The sequence below is a fragment of the Populus trichocarpa genome, chromosome 12, assembly GCF_000002775.5.
Source record: "Populus trichocarpa isolate Nisqually-1 chromosome 12, P.trichocarpa_v4.1, whole genome shotgun sequence".
NCBI classification, from domain to species: Eukaryota; Viridiplantae; Streptophyta; class Magnoliopsida; order Malpighiales; family Salicaceae; genus Populus; species Populus trichocarpa.
Window position 1 is genome coordinate 1,710,801 of NC_037296.2, and position 26,716 is coordinate 1,737,516.

The window sequence follows — 26,716 nt, forward strand, 5'->3', positions numbered from 1 at the left end:
GAGTGGTAGATTTATGTATAGTGATCAAATTTAATTTATTTTTATGGATGAATTCTTAAAAGATAGTGTGGAAATTGAATATGGTGTCGGCAAGTTCCATCAATTTGAAAACTTAAGACATTTATTTGTCCTAGTAATGTCAATTTTTCTAGTAGCAATCAATGTCTTGTTTAAGGCTTGTAATGAGAAAAATGGCTACTGCAAATTGAAATGACTGGTTATTAATTGAAATAGTTGGATTAATGGTATGGTTTGGAGTGTGATAAAATTAAATTATGTTTTAAAGTATTTTTTATTTGAAAATATTTGAAAATATATTTTTATTTTTTATATCAGCATATTAAAATAAAAAATTAATTTTAAAAAAATAAAATTTTAAATAAACAGCATTTTCATACCAATGCATAGAATAGTGATGATGATGCACTGATATATGCTTGTGGACCCAAAAGATCTAGGTCAAAGGACACACTTAATCTTGGGACTTGGAAAAATTGCATTAAAAAGATTGCCATCACAATTGGGCTCTAGCCATCTATATATAGACCTCATGCACGTTTTGGACCTACATCAAATAATACGACAACATTAATTTATATTTTAATATAAATTAATTCTCACGTTAAAAAACTGAAATTGTTGGGTTTTTTTATAACTTTTTTCAATGCAAACTTAGACCTTATAACAAAAAAAAAAAAATTAAAAAATTCAATACGAAGGTTATATAATTAAAGAATCCCTATCAAATATGATCTTCATACGAACATATATGCATTTTGCTTCAAATATAAGAAAAAAACTTAATTTCTTTGCTTTTAATAACAAATAATTTTCCAATTAATTAAACTAATCTATAAATCATTGATATATACTTTTGAGAATTATCAAATGTAGGCTAAAATAAACTTTTCGGGCCATTATCAAGAGACCATGTCTATATAGCTAGGCTGCTTTATCATGGGTATGATTCAGCCTAATTATTCAAGATTTTGACCTCGTGATAAATGCAAACTATGACGGACTCAGAAAAAGAAAATCATGTTGTCTGAAAGTATAAATAACGTATGTGTATGTTGTCTTGATGTATTAATATTCTGTCTTCATCAAATGTGGTGTGGTAGGGCAACTGTTGAAGAACAGTGTTTCGATTATTTTTTATATATTGAGGAATTGATTGACAGAAAGCAGGACCCAAAGGAGAAGACAAATATAGAAACGCAGACATGGCTGCTCAAAAGCATTGCAATTTGCAAGTGCACATGTACAAAAGGTTGCGAAGAAGTCCTAGAAAAACTTCAAAGGATTCCTGGCTTTGTCAGAGCAGATGAACTGGGCTATATTAGCACAGTGTGCTGACACTTGCAGAACAAACTCTTTGATGTATGTTCAAATTTTAAAATTTAGAGTAGTATGATCTAAATTCTATAGCTTTGTTTGGTTTTTTATCCTCAATTTTTTTTTAAATAATTCCCTGTTCTTCCTTAAAAAAGGTACTAAACTTCACACTAGCTTTGGAATCTGATTACTATCTTGATTCTCCTATCAACTGAGCTTGATAGTACTACATGTTTTTCATTGATTAGTGGTGGTAAGAGATTTCCAGGATTGAGATGCATATTGAAAAATCTAAATGGAAAATCTGAAAGGTCTCTAAATTGAAGATGATAGATAAGATACTATAAGTTTCAATAGTTATTGATATAGTTAGCAAGATTATTTTCATTTGGTTAAATTTATATATCATCTTTATCATTCTTATTTGAGTTTTATAAAAATTGTAATGATAATATACAATTAGTATCAATGAAATTGCATTTTCCTATTAAAAGTTAAAACGAGAGTTGATTTTGTGTATTTTTGATATTTTTTTAAGAATCTAATGAGTCTTTATATCCCATCGTTCTTACTTTTATTTATGGAGGGGAGGAATAAAAAGTCATTTATCTCTTATAGCATTAAAAATTCTTTATTTGTAAAAGAGAGAAACTATTCTTGACTCATTAGAGGAAAATATCTTTGACTCAAAAAAGAGTCTGACAAGATTTCCAGAACCACATGTATTTGAGCTCGACGCTTAATTGAGTTCGAGAGTAATGAGTGTGGCAACTCGCCAGATCCATTTATGTATGGGTTCAACGCTTGGATAAGTCTAAAGATACTAGGTTTGTCAGTTTACCAAACTCATGTATGTTTGGGCTTAGTTTGACGGAACCCAAGGATAGTGCTTGGGCTTAGTGTTTAGTTGAGTCCAAGAATATTAGGTCTAGCGGTTCACCAGATCTCATATATATTTGAACTCAACGTTTAACTGAGCTCTCAAATACTGAATTTGACAAGTTACCAGACCTGTATATATTTGGACTCAATGATTAATTGAACCAAAGAATATTGGGTTACTACCGTGCATCAGGTTCCTTCAAACGAGGACCCAAGTAAAAATAAAATATGTCAATTCATCGATATAAAATTTTAATATAAGTGTCACATTAGGGAATTAAAATATTTCCATAGGAAATCATCTTTCTAAATGATTAGTAGAGCCTCTATGTAATTATATTGCTAATATCATTAAAATAAAGTGATGTTTGATGATCTCAAGATGCTTCGTACATTAAAATAATAATAAAAAATGATTAAATTGAAATATTCAAAGTTGAATTTCAAGTGGTCACGTTCAAAGGAGAAAGATACGAGAAACATTAAATCCTCACTTCATGAAGTTCGAATATGAGCATCCATAGACGAATTATAATAGATTTGAGTGAAGGATCAAGTAGATTAAGTTAAATTACTTTTGACACTCAAGCTATAGATTGATTAGTAGAGGTCTTACGAATTCGTTTATACTGTACAAATTCTGTTTCCAAGTCTACACGCTACACACACACACACACAAAACTTTCAATACTCTTGAGTGTTGATCACTGTATTGCCTAAACAATCATGATGACGGTGATGATTCCAAAATTAAGAAAGTGATATCCATGGACAATTGCTGCCAATCAAGCAACAAATCGTGTGATGGGCTTTGGATATTTGCTTTATGTTCCCACCGCACCATGTAACTAGGCTCCTCTGCACATGCTTATTAAATTATGTGTTGCTTTCACTTCCGTTCATTTTGTGGGCATGCGACCGCTCTCTTTCATTCCTTTTCATTGGCGAGAACTTGTTTTCTTTCATTCCTGTTTGTGAATAATTTGCATAAGAAGAGATTGGAACCTTTGAATTGTGTGGCTAGCTGTGTATTGTTGTTCTCCACGTCAGAATTTGTACATTCCTGCTCTATCAAGATAAATTGAAAGGAATTGGTTAAAATAATAATAGTAATAGTAATTAATAAGATTCATTTACTTTGTGAGTTGCTCTCTCTTCTGTTGAATTTATCGAAGCTGAGTATAAAGCTTTAGCTGATGACATTATTGAAGGTCTATGATTTTTTTTATTTTCTATTAGACTTATGGTTCTCTTCTAGTTTTGTCATTATTATATGACGAGTGCTATTTATTTTTTTATGAATCCAAATTTTTATGTTCGTACAAAATATATTAAGGTTAATTATTATTTTGTTTGTGGCAAAGTAGCCAAAAGAAAGATTTAGATTCGCTTTATATCCTTCAATTATCAATTAATTGATATTCCAATTATCAATTAATTGATATTATTATGAAGCCACTGTCTCACTCTATCTTTGCTCATTTACAATTCGACCATAATGTGAATACCCCACCTGTGGATATGTAGATGCATGCAAATCATTTCATCCATATTTAAAATTGAGCAAACTTTAAGATTCAATTCAAAGTTTGAGGGCATGGTGTAAGCATAAAATCCAATTTAATCTTGGAAAATAAAATTACAGATATAATATGTTTGCGTAAGTAATAATTCAAATAAATTTGCAATCACTGGACTAACAACAATTGGATCAATTATTCGTCATTTTTCACTGTATATATAGCTGTCACCCTGTAGCAGAAACGTTTTCTACATTGAACAGTATTAGCATGACTTTTAGCATATAGTACATCAATAATAATTAATTAGTTGCATATCAATAAAAAAATATTCATGAAACGATGCAGTGAAAATATACGAATTAACTTGGGTTAAATTATCAAATACATAATAACTTCACTTAATTACACATAATCAGACAAGGTTAGTGATGTAATGATAATTGATAAGAAAAGTCACATAGCTAAATTAAGGTGTTTTTGTCATTTAATGATGACTTTGCTTAATTTCTTTTGGGTGGCGAAGATCAATGATTATAAAGAAAAAAGTAAAAGAGTTATCTTCCTTAATTTCAGAGATATTCACTCATAGAATGAATGAATCTGAAGAGTTCCAGCTTCTTCACCACTTTACTACTGGGCAGGACCATCATGATAACGAAACTTCAGGCCACTAAATTTCTTGTTGTCCTTATTAAAATCTCTGGTAGGTGTTTATTACTTTCTTAGAGTTGTAAGAAGGAAAAAATTGATTATGAATATATCAATTTCAGTGTGGAGAAGCATTTCACCGTTTGTTTTTGTAATTGGAACTGCATTTGAATATAATTTAAAAATATATTTAATTTAAAATACATTAAATTAATATTTTTTTAGTATAGTTTTGATGTGTTAATATAAAAAATAATAAAAAAAATTAATATGTTTTAAGCAAAAAATATTTTCTAAAGAATATTAACATGGTAACCTCATCCAATCCTTGAAATTAATATATATATATATATATATATATATATATATATATATATATATATATATATATATATATATATAAAATTCTTTTTAAGGTGCTCAAATTCTTACATGAATGCACTGAATTGACGTTAGAGATGTGCCTGTGATCTTCGCAGAAAAAACTTAATCAACGAGAAATCATATCTGAAGATACACATGATCATCGATCGATCAAACAACAAAAGAATTTGTTTATTCGACAAATAACAAGAAGATTTGAGAAAAGAAGAAAAATAATGTACGTTAGATGCAATAAAAGTCCTTAAAGTTTGATTTGTTTCTCAATTTACAGCTTCAAACTTTCAATGTTGCAACTGCAGAAACATTAGACATTCAATGTCATTGAATTTACACCAACTATATGCTCAATTAGTATTTTCTTGTCTTTAACAATCGACACAGAGTTTTGTCGGTGGATTTGAGTGGACCCAATCTTAATAACGGTTGAAAATAGCCTTCCCTAATGACAATTACGTACACCTGTCCATCTCTAGCTCTTGAAAAGTTGCCTCACTGCAACAAATAGTCAAATTAGCTAGCGATATATATATTTCCAACAGTAATATCTCTATTGCTTGAAAATAAAAGGTAATGTTTCCACCGCTGTAAATATTTCTGTTTTTAATCGCTGGTTTAGTTAAGCTAAATATTTCTGTTTTTTAATTTAAAATTAATATTTCAATCCATATTTTTTAGTGTTTTTGAAATTAAACCTTTTACACACACACAATCAAGTTCTTCAAAGCAAAAAAAAAAAAAAAATCTCTATAAGGTTATTGACATCACCCATTATCAATTACTAACCCATGAAAGTTTTAGATCTATATTTTAATTTTCCATTCATATAAACCAGACTTAAATTCATGTTTTATAGCTCCAGTTATGATGATGTTCCAGTTTTAATTAAACCCACAATCAAGATAGTTGTTAACTTATGATGATCTTAATTTATTTAGTGTCATACTCAGCCAGTAGAATTTATCATCTTGCAATTTAGCTTGACAGATAGGATTTTTCACATATGTATTTTAATGGGTTTAATTTTGAAATTAATCATGTATTTGATAAGAATAAATAAACTAGTTGAATATTTAACAGTCGGCACTTTTATATAGATTTGTATCTAAAATTATACATGTATTCAAATCGGGTTCATCAAACCAAAACTTGGATCTCACAATCTGAAATATATATATATATGAAAGGTTAATTAAAAAGATTGTAGATTACAGAAATACACTACTAAAATGTTAGGAAGGGAAAAGAAATTATTGAAACAAAATACTTCTTAATTAACAAATTTGTTGATTTAATTTTGCAAGTCCAAGGAATTTCGAATGAACAGGCACAACATAAACATAAAAGATGATCTCATGATTGAAAAATATTTAATGATATGACATCTGTATATATTGCTAACATTGTGACCTAATTAAAGAAAAATATTTGATTAATTCGACAGATTTAATTAAAGAACAAGATTTAACTGAATGGATTAAAAAAATATAAGAATTAATTAACCATATTAAAAACACATGAGTGAAAATAAATAATTAATACAAACACAGTAATTAATTTAAGGGTTTTTTTCTCGGTGGGAAAACTTGCTTGCAAGGTTTTTATCTCACACCATCTAATTTCCTCGCTCCTGTATAACCGACAGTTCTTTTATCTTTGCTTTAAGGCTTTTTTTATATATATAAAAAAAAATGTATAAAGCATGAATGTCTTTCTCATCTAGTAGTTTACTAGATGACAATTACATATCAATAATTAACTGTTGATAATTGCCTTCTTTAATGACAAGTTAGAACGGGTTTAAGGATTATTTAGACAATTATTCAAATTCTTTATTTAATAAAAAACTCCAATAATAAATAAAATATTTTTATTAATCATACATTATGAAATGAAAGATTGCCTAGCTCCACTTAATAAAAGAATTCAAATATAAAATAAAACTTATTCAATGCCTCATTTATCAGACATATATATATCTCAATCCAATATTTTAAGTTGTTAGATAAGATCTCAATATATGTTTTATATTATTCTCTTCACATTATTTTGTCCTTGATTTTTATCAAATAAATAAGAATGGTGATGGTGAGATTCGAGCTCGTGACCGTTTGGTCATCAAGATTCTGATACCATGTTAAGGAACCATCTCAACTCAATAACTTAAGCTGTTATATGAGTAAATCTCAATATTTACTGTGCATGTTATTTATGTTGAGTAATCAAATGTTATTTTTTTTTATGAGATGAATTTTTTTATATTTATTTAAGTTTTATATCACTTAATTAATAAATTATCTTAAAAGATATATTGAAATTGATTTTAAATAAAAGTTCAAGGAAATAAAAACTCTATGACTAAATCATAATTGTTTTTTAATTACTAATCTGGCTTGGTTTTGTTTCAAGATTGATTTATGCTGTGGTTTGTTTTATTAGAAAGATTAAACCATTCTTTGCTTGTAAGAAACTACAAGCAGCTGGAAATAAACATTTTTTATGATTTAAAATTAATTTAGCTTTTTTTTTTCTTTTCAATTTCTATTAAACAAGACGTGTAAGCAACAACTACTAGTAAAATCTATTTTTTTCTAATATATTTTATGAGAAAATTTATTTGATGATATATGTACAACATAAATATAAAGATCATCTCATGATTGAAAATTATTTAATACTAAGGATAAATATTTCGTTAATTGGGAAAATTTAAAGAGCAAGATTTAATTGAACGGATTAAAAATATAAAATCAAATTAAAAACACATAAATAAAAATAAAGAATCGACACAGACACGATAATTAATTTAAGGGTTTTATCTCACATCATCTCTAATTTCCTCCTATATAATTAACCGACAGTTCTTTTATCTTGCTTTAAGGCCTTTTTTTTCTTAATGTATAATGCTTGCACGTATCTTTCTCATGAAGTAGTTTACTTTTGATGATAAAACCAAAAGTTTCGATCTTTTTGTGAGGGAAATCGATCTTTTTGTGAGGGTTAAAGCTGCCAACCACAAGGCTGACCCTTCTTGTAAAATCCCACTTGACGAAGCAACGGGAGATTAACTTGGAACAATCACATAAAGTAAAACAAAAGGAGAGTCCACAGAAAGGTGAGCAAAAAGAGAGGCCAAGACGACGAGGTTGAAGGAAGTATGGCTAGCAAGATCCAATATTAATTGTCCAGAAACAGGAGGATTAAGCAGACATATGATTATTTATTGTTAGAAATCAACTCTGTGATAATTTTAACTTGAACTTTCAATAAAAAAATTACTCCCTAATCTAACTAAAAACTTTTGATGTCTTTAGCTCCCAACATGTGTAAAAAAGCAACTTATGCCTGCCTCTTTTCTTGGTCATTATTGGGGTAATTATAGTTTCCTCCTAATTAAAGAGGTGAAAAGGTCATACCTTTCTACAATATTTAATTACTTAGCATTAAAAGTTCATCATGAATCACAATTGTACCATATTAATTATTATTATTATTTATATGTAACATAATCATGAATTAATTTGTTTATTTATAAAGTCATCTTATTTTAAAATTAAATAAAAATATATTGAAATTATCCCGTTGTCTTATTTTACAACTTGATTTATTTTTTCTGTAAAGCACGTTTGAATCTCAGTAACTATATTTTATTTGATTATTATATAATAAGGAAGAGTTACTTTCACTGTATAGTTCAAGGTTAACAATCATCCTAATGAAAAGAAGAAATAAAAAACATAAATTAATACTCTATAAATTTTTTTGGCCATGCACTAACTGTTGCTAGCCTTTCTGAGTAATGCACACAAAATACCAATCCTGCTCTCATTAGCGTAAACCTTGATAAAATTCTTATATATATAAGTTCTTGACCATATTTATTTTAATTTATAAGTTCATTTTATTTATTTAGAAACACGATGAAAAAGAACAATAGAGAGAGAAAACATTTGTTTCTCAATATACACACAAGTAATCAAGTTTGGTGCTCAAATATTTTATTTGATGAAGAGAGTGGGATGATAGTGGTTATTGGCATTTAAATTGCCTAAAAAATTAGATTGGAACTTGAGAAGATTTGAGATCTCGGGTTGATTTTTTAATTTTTGATCAATTTTTGACAACTTTAACAGTAAAAATAGGTTTATTGAGTTGTATATATTGTTTTTTTATATGGTTTTAGATAAAAAAAATAAGTTAAAAAATAAATTTTTTTGTCTAGTTTTTCAGCTATTAAAACTATAAAAAACTATACAAGTGAATTACGTGTTGTTTATCTAATGAGTCTTTCATTTTAACTTTTTTTTTTTTTTTACAAAATAAAATGTCAAAAACATGTCATCCACCTCTTAATAAAAACAATCAAGCAAGGTTAGACGTGTGAGTTTGGCTTTCAAGTTGTGCATGTGATCTAGCCTTGTACTGGAGGATAGATGCTCCTACTGACCCTTTTATGTCTCTTTCTTTCTCTTTTTTTTGCACTAAAAAACGTTTGGTCACTTGTTCTTTAGTTTTTACATGGTTTTTAAATAATATTATAAATATTTTTTTGAATTTTAATAATAGTTTTCAATTATTATGTATCTAACATTAAAATAATAATACTAATAATAAAATGTAGTTGAAAATTCAATTCAAATTATTATTATTTTGTTTGTAAAATTTTAAATAGATTTTGAATATTATTTTAATAAATTTATGATTTTTTAAGCTTTCAATTACACATTAAATATGAATATGATATTTTGATTTTTGTTTACTTTAACAATCATAAAATATCTTTTCTAATAGAAACAATGATTTCATTTTAAAATCTTGTGTTCAATAAATAAGAGATACATTAATAATAAAAATTATTTCAGACTTGAAAATTATATGTTTTGTGATTATTTAAAATGACCTACATTCTTTAAGAAAAAAAATTATTGTTCTATAATTAAATTAAAAAAAATTGAAAATCTACATGCAACGTAATATATATCTTTATCTTAGATTTCAGACTTAATTTTTGGTTTAGACAAACAATTTTGTTGTTATTTATTAATATATATAATTCTTAATTTATTTTATGGAACGCATATGTTAGCTTTATTTTGCAATGAAAATTTATCCTAATAAAAATTATTCTTAAAACAATTATATTTTCAGGTTTAATAACCATAGTTAAAAAAAATCTTAAGAAAATTTATATTTATAAACAAAAAAAACTTTTATATTCATAATTGTTTTTGGTCTCTTGTGGTGCAGGAGATATACAAAATAGTGACTTGCTAGAGAAAAGGCTTTAATTTTGGATGAAGATGGGTCCAGCTAGCTAGCATGATAGCTAGGGGAACCAAACAATTCTTCTTCTTGCTTTTCTTCCTTTTTTTTCACCATGGCTTTTTCACTTTATTTCATATTCTTCTTTCTTCTTCTTCATTTTTTCACACAATTCAATAGCAATTCCAAGCCCATTAACTATTGATCCAGAATGTTTAAAGTAGCAGTTTGAGAATCTATTTGGAATAATATTTTTTAAAATTTTAATTTTTTTTGTTTAATTTTTTATATATATTTTTGAATTTTTTTGATATACTATATATATATATATTATTTTAATATATATTGTTTTTTAAAATACTATCTAAATATAAATAGACATAGACTCCTATATTTGTAGTTTTGTACCAATTAATGGATGGTTTTACTTTTTGAGTTGTTTAGTGGATACGTGTTAGACTCCAAAACTTCGATCATAATGATTTTATTCAATCTTTTTTAGTAAAATAATTTTATTAAAAAAAATAAATTTAAAACTTGATTTAGATTAAGTTTTTAATTACGGGTTTCTCATATTAATTCACTAGATTATTGGCCAGAATTTAATAACTACAATTTATTATATCATGAAAAATTAAAATAAAAAAAAATATAAATGGCAAGCACGATATTTTTTTATTTTCGAAATTGGGGCCATAAGACAACCTTAAAAAAATCCAGTTGTTATGAGTACAAACAGCATGTGGCTGTGGAAGAAGAATCCAATAATCGAACAATGTTCGAAAGTACTTTATGTTTTATATTTTTTTTTAATTTAAAAAAAATACTTTATGTTATGATGCACATATTACGTAATATTATGATGAATCCAAAAACTGTGGGGAGACCTTTAAATAGTTGGACATATGCCTTTGAACCTGAAATAATCAACAAAATCTAAAAGCTGATATGCTGTTCTTTATGATTACTTCAAAAGGAAGATTAGTAGACTTTACCAAGAATTTTTTTAACATTACGTTAGATATTAGCTAATTGATTCCATGAAGTAATCATGTAATTCTCAATATAACATCTGCATGGATCTCATAATCTTCTGTTTTCTAATCTAGCACATGGTTAATTATTAAACCAGTTTATTTCTTGATTTTGGATAAGATTCAATTTACGAGTAGACGAATTAATTCAAGTTAATTTTGATTTGTTTTAAATAGTTAATATATTGTTTTTTTTATCATGTTTCAATTAAATCATAAATAAATTTAAATTTTTTTATCAGGTTATACTAGATTAATTTACTTCTTTATCAATTTTTTAAACCGATTCGAGTTTAATAAACATTATTATATCAACTAAACTTAAACAGACCAAAACTAAACATTAATGAAAGGCTAGCAGATTAAAAAAAAAAGAAATAATTTTTTTAAATTCACTTGGTCAGGGTTAAAATCTTTTCTAATTTAACTAGATATTCAATCCAAATCAAAATTAAAATCGTAATCTCTCGGGTCAATTCTCTACACCAAACTAGTTTTAAAAACAATGCTTAATTCTATCAAGGAAGATTAAATATAGTTAGTTGAAGAAAAAGAAGAAAAGCAACCAAAACTTTATTAATGGCGAGCAAAGGTTTTATTATTTTTTTAAAAAAATTTGAGACTTGTGAGTCAACGTTAAGAAATTCCAGTTGTTATTAGTACAAACAGTACGTGTGGTTATGGAAGAAAAATCCACAATCGAACAAAATTGGAAAGGACTTTATGTTTTATAATAATAATTAAAAAAAAAACAGTACTTTATGTTATGATGCACATATCACGTAATACCATGATCGATGAATCCTCAAGATGTGCGTGGACCTTATAAATAGTTGGACAAATGCCTTCGAACCCTATACTAACAATCAACACAATCTAAAAGATAATACCATTATTTTTTATTTATTTATTTTAACATGACATTCGATAGTTAATTGATTCCATGAAGTAATAATGTAATTAGCACTATAACATTTGCATTGATGTCATCATTTTTGTTTTCTAGTTAACATTTTTATTAATCCCGATGGGGATAAGGCTCGGAAATAATTTAAGTATATTTATCTATTTTTTTTTTTAAAATATATCAAAATAATATTATTTTAATTTTAATAAGATTTCCCCTGAGTTGACTGAGTTATAACTAATTTGGGTTTTTTAACGAGGTCATGTCAATTCTTTTTTTTTTTGGTAAAACTTGAATTAATACAAGCTTTAAATTCTAAAATGTCTCGCTCGGCCGATCTAAATTTAATAACTAGCGTCTTGCACCCACTGAAATCAAAACCATTGGCTTCCAAATAAATACAAGTAGAAATCCTTCGTCCAATTATATTATAAATCATGGGGTCAGTATGGCTGTTTAATCAGTATGGAACTTTGTATGAATCATCTTTAATTAGAAATATAGATTATGATTTAACTTGATTCGAAGTTCGGGTTTAAAACGACCAAGTGTAACAATAGAGGGACTAAATTCCACCATTATTGAAGACGAACGCCATGAAATTGGACTCACAAGAAGCGAGCACAGCATTCAAACTCGCCATTGATTTTTTTTTAAGGAAAGCAAGTATGCATACAAGATCACTCAAATTGTCGTGTTTTACTCTATGGATTCCATAAGCTGTATGTGTTTGCCTTTTGTCATCCATAATATATATAGATTCTTCAATAGCAGAAAAACTTGTATTAATTAATTGTAGCTAGAATTAGAAGGATCTTTTCTTTCTAATTAATTAATGGGCATAGGCAATGGAAATCCACCTTGATTTTATCACAATTCCTTCCCATTTCCTAAACCCTCTCTATTGGAAGATGACAAAAGGCAAGAAATTGTAGGAATCAAACAAAATAGAAGAATAGAACAAGCAAAATAAAGTCACTTTACATAACATACCAAAGCACAAATCCCCCCCAACACCCTCTCTCTCTCTCTCTCTCTCACACACACGGGACACTAGACGTCCCACAAGCAATGGGCATGCAGTGAATGAATGGGAAGTAGAAGCCAGCTAATTCTTTAGATATGGACTTCACACCAAACTCTATTACTCCCTTTCTCTCTCACACCCCCACCTCCTCACTACTATATTTATACCCATCTTCCTACACACACACACCCACCCATATAGACACCTCCATTTTCTTTATAAACAAATCCCACTTCTCTTCTTTTCTTCCCCGAAAAAGAAAGAGAAGAAAAACACCCGCATTTATCTACTTACATGCATGTAAGTTTGCAGGCGTGCATTAATTAGACCTCAAACTTTTTAGTTTTACGCAAAAGAGTCCTCGATTGTTTTTTTTTATAATAGACCTCCGCGTTCTCACCTGTCTTTCTACCTGGGCGTTCACTCTGCCACGCTAGAGAAATTTCACTAAGCCAAGATGGGTTACGGTAGACTCGGGCGAAAGGAATCCGACCCGGGAGAAGGGTCCAGTAATTCATTTACTATCAACCAACCACAACACGCCACGTCACAGGTTTCCCCGACGAGAAAAAAGAAAATCATCTTCCTTACCATCTTCTCTGTCGTATTGATAGCCGCCTCCGCCGCCTCCGCGGCGATCCTCCTCGGGGTCCGAGATAAGGCTTCTGGTCAATCCGACCCGAACAGTCTTACTCACCGGAAACCAACCCAGGCTATCTCCAAGGCATGCAGCAAGACTCGGTTCCCGGCCCTCTGCGTCAGCTCGCTCCTCGACTTCCCTGGCTCAATGACTGCGTCCGAGTCAGACTTGGTTCACATTTCCTTCAACATGACTCTTCTGCACTTGGATAAAGCTCTATATCTCTCCTCGGGAATCTCCTATGTCAACATGGAGACACATGAACGGTCAGCATTTGATGACTGCCTCGAGCTACTGGAAGACTCCATAGACGCCCTCACTCGGTCCCTCTCCACCGTCTCACCATCCTCCGGCGGTGGTGGATCGCCGGAGGACGTAGTGACGTGGCTGAGCGCAGCGTTGACGAACCAGGACACATGCAGTGAAGGATTCGAAGGAGTTAACGGAACTGTTAAAGATCAGATGACAGAGAAGTTGAAGGATTTGACGGAGCTGGTCAGTAACTGTTTGGCGATATTTTCCGCGACTAATGGAGGCGATTTCTCTGGAGTGCCGATACAGAATAAGAGGAGATTAATGACAGAGGATGGGGACATATCGGAAGAGGACAATTTCCCGAGTTGGTTAGGGAGGAGAGAGAGGAGACTATTAGGCCTGCCTGTATCGGCCATACAAGCCGATATTATCGTATCGGGAGATGGGAGCGGAACGTTCAAGACAATATCGGAGGCGATAAAAAAGGCGCCTGAGCACAGTAATCGGCGGACGATAATTTATGTGAGGGCAGGAAGGTAAGGTTTGGTAAAAAATTAACTACTTTTTAAAAGTTTCAGCGTTATGATTCTGTTTTAACCGTTGCTGTTTCGTGGTAAAAAGACAAAAATACCCCTACAAGTTTGGTGGAACTGACTACTCTTTTTAATGAAAAATAATTTTCCACGAGAGTGGTGGTGATTGTATGATTGACTTCATTGGAGCAATCATGAAAATAAAAGAAATTATCATAAAACTATAATTATGTGCATAAAAAATTTATTAATGTGTGTTTTGACCTTTACATGATTTGTTTTCATAAAAAAAAATATTTTAATGTTTGATCAGTAATTCGATAATTAAGTTCATAAGTATTTGATAATTAATATTTTTTTAAAAGGGATTTATTCCATTGCTTCATAATGTTTGATCATTGATTTGATTATAATTAAGATTTTCATAATTATCATTTTTTTTTCAAATACCTATAGTCTTTTTGATATCCCTTTTGGGGAGAGTGGGAGTGAGGCATCATCTTTTGATATATATCCCTTTTGTGTTAGGCTCTCTGGTAGTGGAAATTATTGGTATATTCTCATACTTTAAGCATTTTGCAAAGGTAAAGAGAGAAATATAATTTATTGATGCGTTGATTAATTGTGTTTATGCTAATTCAGATATGTAGAGGATAACTTGAAAGTTGGGAGGAAGAAATGGAATTTGATGTTCATCGGAGATGGGATGGGAAAGACAATAATTACAGGAAGCAGAAGTGTTTTTAACCACATCACCACATTCCACACAGCATCCTTTGGTAAATTCTATATATTTATTTATTCTCCTTTTAATTACTTTGATTAATTTAATATTCTTTTGTTTTAATCACTTCAATTTGTGTCAAATTGATGAGGCAAGGTTTCTTGACTTTGAGCTCAAAAGAGAGCTGATCGTGGGTCAAAAACTTGTTGTCTACGCTGTTTGTGACTGCCCTTTCTTTGCTGCAATAATGCTAGCAGACCACAGCCCCTTTCCTTTTATTCCATTTGATCGCATCATAAAGTAAAAGAAATTGGTGATTTTCAACTTTTGTAGAGCATCAATTGTAGTTAGTCTTGCTTCAAGCTGTTCTTATTTGTTAGCTATAGTCTCTACGATTGACTGCTGAAGCTTCCAAATAGATATTTTATTTAGTACTATTTTATTTTTTATAAAAATAATTTTTAATTAAAAATATATATTTTTAAATTTATTTAATTTTTTACATTAATATATTAGAACCATTGAAAAACATGTAAAAAAATATTAATTTTATTTTATTGATTTAGATGATGGTAATTAAGAGCAGCCGCCCTAGCAGTTGTTTTGTGTGGATCGTTGATTATCTAAACTGCTCCTAGCACAAACCTTGTTTTTATGTTATTGATTAATCATGACTAGGGTTTACTTGGATTCACTCGTATATAAAAGAACAATCAAGCTTTGATTTTTTAATTTTTAGTTTTATGTACTATCAAATTACAAATAGATGCTTCCTTCCTATGCATATCCAGCTGCAAAATCATGGACACAATTTAGCAAGTATTGTCTGTTTGTTTTAAATATTAATAGCTCATAAAATATTGTACAAATTAAATTCAAGTGACGGATACAAGTTGTACATTAATGGAGGTGGGTCAGGAGCATCACATGATTAACAGGTGGACTCGTGGTAGTGACACTACTGCATGAACCAATCTGCAATAAGATAATGAAAGCAACTCGTAATCACACAGAGTGGTTTCTCACCATTTTCCTCTGTGCTCATATTTACTGTTATGAAATCTACTGTTTTATCGTATTAATCATTGTATGTGTGTGTGTGTGTGTCAATTGTACAGCTGCAACAGGAGCTGGTTTTATTGCTCGTGACATGACATTTGAGAACTGGGCTGGTCCAGCCAAGCATCAAGCTGTGGCTCTTCGAGTTGGTGCAGACCATGCTGTGGTCTATAGGTGCAGCATCATTGGTTACCAAGACACCCTCTACGTGCACTCAAATCGCCAATTCTACAGGGAATGTGACATTTATGGGACTGTAGATTTCATATTCGGCAATGCTGCAGTTGTGTTACAAAACTGTAGCATTTATGCCCGTAAGCCAATGGCCTCCCAGAAAAACACCATCACTGCCCAGAATCGCAAAGACCCTAATCAAAATACAGGCATATCAATCCATGCTTGCAAGATCCTTGCCGCGTCGGACCTCGCACCGTCGAAAGGCACCTTCCCGACATATCTCGGCCGTCCATGGAAGCTGTACTCTAGAACTGTGTACATGTTATCATTCATGGGTGATCACATTCATCCAAGAGGGTGGCTCGAGTGGGACGCATCATTTGCACTGGACACCTTATACTATGGTGAATACATGAATTATGGACCTGGTGCGGCGGTCGGGCAAAGGGTAAAATGGCCCGGGTATCGGGTCATCACATCGACCGTCGAGGCAAATAAATTCACTGTGGCACAGTTTATCTATGGTTCATCTTGGTTACCTTCTACAGGGGTGGCATTTTTAGCTGGACTTTCAGTTTAAAAAACACTTTTTGTACCATATAGCTCGATATAAGTGTTCTTCAATTGCCATAAATGGCTATAGGCTTTTCTACTCTGATTGTAATTGTATGCAAGTGTTGATTTTTCTGTTCTATTTTTACTCATATATAGTGCAATTACCATAGCAACGATCTACATTAATGTTCCTTCCTTTAGAGGCTATGTAGAAAGCCAAGGACTAAATTTTAGCTTTTCATTGAGAGGCTCTTCGATTTCCGACTCTTTCAATAAAAGCAATTATTTCTCATCTTCTAATTTCTAATCACAATTGAAAAATCACAATATATGTAAAAAAATATTATATTAGTGATGAGTTAATATTTTTGACTTAATATTTTTGTGATTTGAATAAGTCTAAGCTTGTAATAAAATAATAACCCAATCAAACATTGGTATAACAAAATATTAAATTTAATATACTAAGTTCGGCTATGAGATAGAGCCCAAAAATTCATTAAAAATTATTTTTACATGTACTAAAACTAAGAAAAGAAATAGCGACGTGAATATTTAATTAATTACTATCCAACCTGTTACATGAACATATTGGATTTTCAGACATGTATTTGACCTTTAGACATTGATTTCATGTGGCTGGCGAGTTGTTGCTTGCTGGTAGCGCTCATCACTTTTTAATACTTGAAGAACGTGAGGCTACGATTTTTTTATGGAACCTACGAGTGTCGGTGGATTTACAAATATCAGTGTCCAATCTTACTGACATTGTTAGTGGCCATCGCTGTTTAGAATTACATCGCAATCAGTGCTTTATTAAACTTAAAATTTTTTATATTTTTTAAATTAATTTTTCATATTTTTAAATTATTTTAGTATATTAATGTTAAAAATAATTTTTTAAAAAATATTAATTCAGTAGCGTAATTGATTTGGCTAGGTTTTTAATTTAAACAAAATGCTATCATATTATATGAAAATTAGATAGTTCAGAGACAATTTTGAACAAAATTAAAGGCACCGAAAAGAAATAAAAAGTAAAATATAAGGACAAAAATAAACTTTTTGCACAAACTTTGAAGATACCACCAGGTTTTTCCACCTTTTCCACTTTCATCCCCATTTTTTGATTTTGTCTTTGTCCTCAACAAATCAGAGTCAATACATCATCAATTCGGCCATGAAAGAACTATAAATTGAAGATTGAAAAACAAAATTTATGAAAAAAGTGAAAATAATTTTTTTCAGGGAATAGTATTTTCCCCACCACAGTGTTCTTATAATAAAAACAGCTCGAGCAAATCCTCAAAGACAAGACTACCGCAAACAGTACACATATTAGAGTGTGTCCTATCTCTCATGAACCACTGCTCCTATCTCTCACGAACCACTGCTCCTATTGATCGCAGTATAAAGCTCAAGTTGATAATTTTTAAAAATTAAATTTAAAATTTAATTAGTTAAATTACATCTTTTAAAATTACAAACGAAAACTCTACATGTATGGGTGTTGAATGCATGCACCGGACAAATACACACTTTGAAAGTAGGTCTGGTTCAATTCCCTAGCCAGATTTATGTCCCACTTCACTTTCCTATGTATGTAATGTAATGGAATATATATGGTCTAGTAGACTCTAGAGTCCCATCCCATCGAGCTCATCCCTTCGTCAAACGCAGCCACACACCCACTGTTTTGCTATGAGACAATGTGGTTTCTCCATGGCCTGTGTTCTTTGTCTCACCTTTAAAGAATGAAATAACTTTTCAAACTTGTCCCCTTTTTTTACCCCTGAAGAAGGAAATGGGGTCCGTATCGTTGTAGTTTCTGTTTTTTTACTCGACTACGGAGAAGAAGAAACGGTTAAAAGGATAATATATTAATGTAGTTATTTTTTTTAATGTAGAATATTTTTTTTTAAAAATTAATATTTTAAATTTTATTATTTATAACATGTATATCTTATATTCACATGGATTGTTTCTTAATTTTGTTATATAAAATATAAAAATTTTAAATAATTTTTTAGTTTTTCTAGGTATTCGGGTTGACCTGGATCAACCCGTGTAACCCAGGACCCGGTTTCTTGACCGGATCAATACCAAATTGAATATGATAACTATGTTATTGTAATTGCTTTTCAAATCTTTATTATGTTAAAGTTAAAATAGTCATCATTGCAACTATATGTTAAAAATTTACATACAAAAATCAATCATGTTTTTAAAAATTTACTTTACTAAAACAACAACTAAAGTTTTTTTTTTTTTTTTAAATTATTTTATTTAAAACTGGATCTATAAAAGCTACCACGCAAAACACTTGACAATAAACCGAGTTACCTTGATTCTTACATGTTTTTGTCCCTTTTCCCATTTCTTTTTGTCTAATCCAACTCCTCTCTGGATTTTGATCATATGTGTTCAAGAAGTTAGATTTTCCTTTAGAGTATTCGCATCTACCTTCTGATAAAATGCAGACCACAAAGAAAAACATGCGGGGTGTTAGATTGGACAGAAAGCATTGAAGTGAACAATTCGAGTTCTAATTTACTAACGACATGGTACTGAGAGTAGTAGATTTGGGTTCTCTGCTGTTCTGAGTCAACAAACGTACACGGTGCCAGTTGGGTTGGCTCACTTGAGTTAGGCAGGAAAGGACATGTTCAGGCCAGCTTTGATTGGATCGTCGTCTTATCCTTTCAGTCATTCTGATGCCAACCACCAAATGCCAAATTAACCCCTTTTACCCAAACTGGTCCTTGAGCATTTCATCTGTTAAGAAATTTACTTCAAAGATTCCTACTGACTTCCATTATTGACCCACCTCGAAACACCATCTATTTTGCTCCCGTGTACACGGTCGGTCTCAAATCTCTGTCAAGATCCTAGACCCATTGATATTACTCTATATATATATATATGCTGATACATTACCGTAAAAAAAAAAAGTGCACAGTTAAAGGATATATAGTGTATAATTCAACTATCCATATAGATGTGATTGGAAGTATGATTATAATTGTTTTTTAAATATATTAAAATAATTTATTTTTATTTTAATGATCTAAAAATATTAAAAAAAAATTAAAACAAAAAAAAAACAAAAAAAATTTAATTTTTTTTTAAAATATTTTTGAAATGTAAAATCAAATACAACATGAAAGATTATGATTGTGTGACCTGGATCACCGCATGCTGCAATTCATCAATCCACCTTTTTCAACGGTGTAATAAGAGATTGTGCATAATTTTCATTCCTATACCAGTACTGTTTCCATTTGCATCAAATAAATTTTTTTTAGGGTTTAAGTTATATTAAAGTTAAGGGTGCTTAGGGTATTTTAGGGGTTATAGTTTTTTAGGGTTTAGGGTTTTTTTTAATTAGGGGGTTAGAGTTTAGGGTTTTTTAAGGGTTGAGTTTTTTAGGGTTTAGGGTTTTTTTAGTTTATCTAGGTTTATAGGTTTAAGGGTTTTTAGAGTTTAGGTTATTTTAGGGTTAAGGGTTTTAGGGTTTAGATTATTTTAGGGTTAGGTTATTTAGGGTTTAGGGTATTTTATTTTAGGGTTAAGGGTTTAGGGTTTAAGTTATTTTAGGGTTAGGTTATTTTAGGGTTTAGGGTTTAGGGTTTAGGTTATTTTAGGGTTAGAGTATTTTAAGATTTTAGGGTTTAGGGTTTTTATTTTAGGTTTAAGGGTTTTAGGGTTTAGGGTTTAGGTTATTTTAGGTTTTAGATTATGTTAGGGTTTAGGGTTTAGGGTTAAGGGTTTTAGGGTTTAGGGTTTAGGTTATTTTAGGGTTTAGGGTTTAGATTTAGGTTTAGGGTTTAGAAGTTTTAGGGTTTTAGGGTTTAGGGTTTAGGTTATTTTAGGGTTAGAGTATTTTAAGATTTTAGGGTTTAGGGTATTTTATTTTAGGGTTTAGGGTTTAGGTTATTTTAGGGTTAAGGGTTTTAGGGTTTAGGGTTTTTTAGGGTTTAGGTTATTTTAGGGTTAAGGGTTTTAGGGTTTAGGGTTTAGATTATTTTAGGGTTAGGTTATTTAGGGTTTAGGATTTTAGGGTATTTTATTTTAGAGTTAAGGGTTTTAGGGTTTAGGGTATTTTAGGGTTAGGTTATTTTAGGGTTTAGGGTTTTAGGGTTTAGTAGTTTTAGAGGGTTTAGGGTTTAGGTTATTTTAGGGTTAGAGTATTTGAAGATTTTAGGGTTTAGGGTTTTAGGGTTTAGGGTATTTTATTTTAGGTTATTTTAGGGTTTAGGGTTTTTTAGGGTTTAGGTTATTTTAGGATTAGGTTATTTTAGGGTTTAGGGTTTATGATTTTTTTGGGTTAAGGGTTTTAGGGTTTAGGGTTTTTTAGGGTTTTGGTTATTTTAGGGTTTAGGGTTTAGGTTATTTTAGGATTAGAATATTTTAAGATTTTAGGGTTTAGGGTTTAGGTTATTTTAGGGTTTAGGTTTTAGGTTATTTTAGGGTTAGAGTATTTTAAGATTTTAAGGTTAGGGTTTTTTTTATTTTATGTTGTTTAGGGTTTTTTAGGGGTTAGGGTTTAGGGTTTTTTACGGTTTAAGTTATTTTAGGGTTAAGAGTTTTAGGGTTTAGGGTTTTGGTTATTTTAGGGTTTTAGGGGTGTAAGGTTTTTTAGGGTTAAGGGTTTTAGGGATTTAGGTTGTTTTAGGGTTTAGTTAGGGTTAGGCTTTTTTATTTTATGTTGTTTTAGGGTTTAGATTATTTTAGTATTTAGAGTTTTTTTTAGTTTATGTTGTTTTAGGGTTTAGAGTTTTTTAGGATTTTATTTTTTTTAATTTTAGGGTTGTTTTAGGGTTTAGGGTATTTTTGGGGTTATGGTGGTTTAGAGCTTAAGGGTTTAGGGTATTTTATAGTGAAGGGGTTTATGATATTTTAGATGTTATGGTTTATTATTTAGAGCTTAAGAGAGATTAGAGGTTTTTAGGGTTTATGGTATTTGAAGGGTTAGTGTATTTTTAGGTGTTTAGGTATTTTTGTGATTGGAGTTTTGGGTTAAAGGCTGAAAACATTTTAGAGGTTTAAAGTTTTGAGTGTCGTGTTTTAGGATTTAGGTCTTATAGTTTTTTAGAGTTTTAAGTTTAGAAAATTTTAATTTTTTGTTAGTAATAATGAGAAGTACAATGTGAATTGATTTTGCCCCTAATTCATGAATTGAAAAGTGCCTTTCAACTTTTAGGCTATGCATTTTGAAAATGGATTTGAAATTCATAAAACCAATCTTCATGTCAAATTATATCACAAATGATCTTTTCAATAATATAATATCTCAAATGTTGTTGACCTCTGTAGTTACATACATACACCGATACACGTATCAACCTTCCATGAATATACTAGTAAAAAGAAGCCAAGCATTCTTCACGTACATGAACTTCAAAGAATTCAAATTTACTGCTCAGAAGATGAACAGGAAATATGTGAGAAGTGGAAAGCCAGGGTTTCAAGGGAATCAAACTCAAAAGATGATCGTGTCTTAGAAGATGGTAACATGAAGCATTAATGTCCTCTTTTGAGAAATTTGCTAGAAAGAATATCAAGAGATATTAGTTACTAAAGTACCATCAACCATGTCCACAATATTAGTTACTAAGGATTTGGCCTCGAGAAATCGCCACTAGTAAGGATTAGTTACTAAATATCAAGAATGTGATATAACAAATTTCCAGCAGTCCCCATGCTTGTTATGAGAAGGGCAGATGCTAGTTGCAAGGACAAAAATTTGTAACCCTTTATATACAATAACTTTCAAGACATAAAACAGAGAAAAAAAGATGCCTTTAGTGGTGCAAAAAGAAGATATTAGGCAGCAAGATTACATGCATGGAATCACTTGAAACCAGCACTATACTGTATGAAAAGCACTGCTAGTTTTCCTCTCTTTCATAATGAGGTATTGAAATAGCATCTAATAAGCAAAATAGCAATGCAATTGTTGAACATGGAATTCAGCCAAGCAAGAATGCAAGATATATAAATAACAAACAAGAATACCATGTGTACAGTGGGAGGATTCATCATTGTACAAGGATCTAGTTTCTCAAAGTCTGCAACCTCCAACAAACCAGAGTACATAACAGTTAGAATGCTAGCATTCTAATAAAGAATCAAGAGAGGGAGGAGCTTCAAAATCTAGAAACAGAGAGAGGGAGGACCAGTACATCAAAGAAAAGACGGGACAAGAAAAACAGAGAGAACATAGAGTCCGTGAACTTCAAAATCTAATGCAACAGTTAGAAAATACTTAAGCCCTTTTTTGTTTCTACAGTCCTAGTATTCAATATAAGAAAAGACAGAACTCTCAGCAAGCAAATCTTATTAACTGAAGTGCTTAAGTATGAAATGGTGTAACAGAACAAAAAAGTGATTTATGAAATCAATCTAGTAAAAAATGCTATTTATGTTAGTACCAATTTTTATGTTTGCATACACAAAATAACATATTGAAGAGTTGCTCCATCAGCTCTCATCCCCTTGATTCCAGAACAAGAATTCAAAAATCAAAGGAAGAGACAAATGCCAACAAACATAACTCCTTACAGCCACACCAACAATGTATCTATAAAAAACAATATCAGACGCATATTATCCATATGACCTTTCATCTTCAAGCAAGTTTGAAAAAATGTAAAGAGAAAAATGCAATAACGTTGAATTTTATCCGTCAAAACTTAATCATAAGGCTTTTATATAAATCATACATGCCATAAACCTTTTCAATACATATTTTCACATGCAATAGAAAGACTATTAAACAGGATGAACAGATGATACACACCTTACACGAGTGATTAATTAGATGAGCAATACTTTCAGCCCTTGTGACAAATTAAGCAGTGAATCCCACAATTCAAGGACAACTCTTTAAGAAAATAAGACAAGGCAGAAATCACTCCCAACCCACCTGCCTATTCCAATCAAATAAGAATCCCACAATTCAAAGAAGCAGCATGATATTTTTAGCTTAGCTGGGTTTTCTTCAAATAAAATCAGAAATAAGACTTTAAAGTGAAATCAAAAAGCAGAAGGAAAAGAAACAGACCCCCAAAACCCTGGCATACGCCGAAGCAACAATCAACTTTAAAGCATGGAATGGTGTTACAGAAGTGATTTATGAAATCATTTTACTAAAAAAATACAATTTATCTTAGTACTTTTTTATGTTTGGACAGACAAAATAACACATTGAAGTGTTGCTCCATCAGCTCCCATTCCCTTTATTCCCAGAGCAGAAATTCACAATTCAAAGGAAGAGACAAATGCCAACAAACATATTTCTCTGCAGCCACACCAACAACAATACAACCATGTTGGTTCAACAACAACGGCTATGAGTGATAGTTTTGCTAGTACGGGCTAGTTACAACAGCATTCAGTGAATCCAAAAGAGAAAAATCATCTTCTTTATTAAAAATCCGATTCTTCTTGCTAAATTAGGAGAACAATTGGTTATTTTTTGAAAATTGTATCCTCTAAGACAGGAAAACCAACATGCATGAATAAGACTTTGAAGATTTTGCAATTAATTGTAAAATGTTCTGAGGAATCATGATTTTGCAATTAACAAAAACAGCAGCTCAATTTTGCATTTACGCTTCAAAAGTCAAACACAAGCATTACAGCAAAGAAAACCTATCAAGAAACAAAGTGATCTTACCACTTCCATCAAGTTTGAAATTTGATCTCTCTCTTTTGGTTCAATTGACCGTATTTATTGATCTGCTTACGTCTTTTAACGTGCATCAAGAGCACAAGGGAAACGCTAATGGGGAATTCATTTGTATGCCATGGATAGAGCTTTAAAACACAACAGAAACAGAAATTCCAGTCAGATTTTTTGAAAGAAAAGGAGAACCAATTTCAAAAATTTAAAACCAGTTAAATAGAAAGTGAAATTAAAATCTTTCCAAGAAATAAAATCCAATCAATCAAAAAGTTTAAGAAGTAAATAAAAGAAAAACTCACCGTGAAATCTAAAAGATCCAAACTTTAACTCTAAAAATCCTCCAATCCCTTAATAAATTCAAGAAATCATACGTTACAATGAACAGAAAAATAAAGAACACATCAAACAGAGGAACGAGACAAAGCTTACATGAAAATGTCTATAGTATACTTTCTATAGTATACTTAAAAAAATCACAAAAAGTGAAAGACCCATCAAAGACTAACCAAAATAAAAGCAAAATCCAGAAAGAAGAAGAATAAATTACATATTTATAGCGAGAGAGGAAGAGGTGGGTACTACAGAGAACTTGAATGCATGAAGATTCTCTCTTTGATCGAAATTGAAATTCCATATGATTACAAGAAGAATCAAACCTTCTTACATAGAATTTGAACGGCTAAAAGTGTATTATTGCTTCTACTTACTAGAGAGAGAGAGAGAGAGAGAGAGAGAGAGAGATTTCTTTTTTAGATTGAAAAATGTTGAGATTTAGAGAGAGAGAGAGAGAGGCGCTGGATTTATTACGGAGAATTCAAAAAAACAAATGACCGTTACATTAACTGAAAGACAGAGAACTTGGTTTTCTCGTGTTGATTGGTTTAGGTTTCTCAAACGACGCCGTCTTATATGACCAGACTTGCTGTTTTTTTCTTCGCTAATAAACCACACAACTCAATTCACATAACATCATTCATCTCAGCAAGTTAATCCAATTATAGCATTTTAAAAAATAAATATTTTTCCAATTTGGACCAAATCACCGAAGCAATTGAATAACGATTAACTATTTATTTCAATTGAGCCAAATTTCTAAATATATAATATTGCTGAATAGATTATTAATGTAGGAATGATTTTTGATAATTAAGAATAATATAAATTATATTTTCGAATTTCATTTAACAGCTTAATCTTTTGAATTAAAATGATTTTTTAATATTGTATCGGAACTTGATTAAATTATCAGAAGCTCTTAATCAACAAAATAATAAATAATAAAATTTAAAAAATATAGAAAAAAGATGAAAAACATACTTAATTTAATTGGGGTTAACCGATTAAACTTGTAATTCGAATCATTAGATTAAGATAACTTCATAGAAAATAAATTAAAATAAATTATGAAGCTTAATTTCTAATCAATTTAATGTTGAAAGATAAAATTAAAAAAAAAATCTAAAAAATTGACCCGAATCAACTAAATTAACCTATTAAATTCATAATATGACTCATGAAATCAAAATAACTTTATAAAAAATAAATTCTCATCCCCAATTAACTTTTGTTAATTAGTTTAGATCCACGCACTACACCATGCTACAAGTCGATAACTTTGTCTATCGGATCTATGTGAAAAGGCAAATCTTTTTTTTTTTATTGCCAATATTCAGCTACTACTAATTTACTAATTCTTAGTAAACTTTTGCAGTGGCTATAGATTCTCAGAAAAATCAGATGACTTTAGCTTCGGAGTTTTTCTCCCAGAGATTGTGACTAGTAAGAGGAATACTGACTCTTCCATGCCCAGCTTCCTCAAATTGTTCAGGGATGGGTAAGTGAAACAATAGAGGAAAAAAACTCCCTCTGTGATAGCTTAGCTGCATGTATTTGTTGGTTCCTAGGGAAGGAAAAGTAACATTGATGTCCTGGAATTGTTTTCAGGCATGAGAATATCTGAGAAATAATGTCACTTAGGCTTAGAAAATTATCCTAAATTTACTTTGTTTTTCTTTTAGATTATTTTTTTTGGTTTTATTCTCATACCTTTTCTTACTCTTTTATTTCCAATTCCTATGGGACTT

At 30.5% G+C, this 26,716-nt stretch overlaps 1 protein-coding gene and 1 long non-coding RNA gene across 3 annotated transcripts; one reads left to right on the forward strand and one right to left on the reverse strand.

Moving 5' to 3' along the window:
* Positions 1 to 13,123: 13,123 nt before the first annotated feature.
* On the forward strand, positions 13,124 to 17,111 carry LOC7496396 (probable pectinesterase/pectinesterase inhibitor 34). The gene is made up of 3 exons (XM_002317741.4): positions 13,124 to 14,430; positions 15,070 to 15,206; positions 16,270 to 17,111. The coding sequence occupies exons 1-3, from the start codon at positions 13,457 to 13,459 to the stop codon at positions 16,965 to 16,967; spliced, it is 1,809 nt and encodes a 602-aa protein (XP_002317777.2). The 5' UTR covers positions 13,124 to 13,456; the 3' UTR covers positions 16,968 to 17,111.
* A 5,802-nt stretch (positions 17,112 to 22,913) lies between these two features.
* Positions 22,914 to 25,450, reverse strand: LOC112323580 (uncharacterized). 2 transcript variants are annotated; one of them, XR_002977021.2, is made up of 3 exons: positions 25,180 to 25,450; positions 24,932 to 24,979; positions 22,914 to 24,763 (listed from the first exon to the last, which is right to left on the reverse strand). It is a non-coding gene; the product is annotated as an uncharacterized LOC112323580 (long non-coding RNA). The 2 variants fall into 2 exon arrangements; XR_002977020.2 differs by having other exon boundaries at positions 24,932 to 25,450.
* Between the last annotated feature and the right edge of the window lie 1,266 nt (positions 25,451 to 26,716).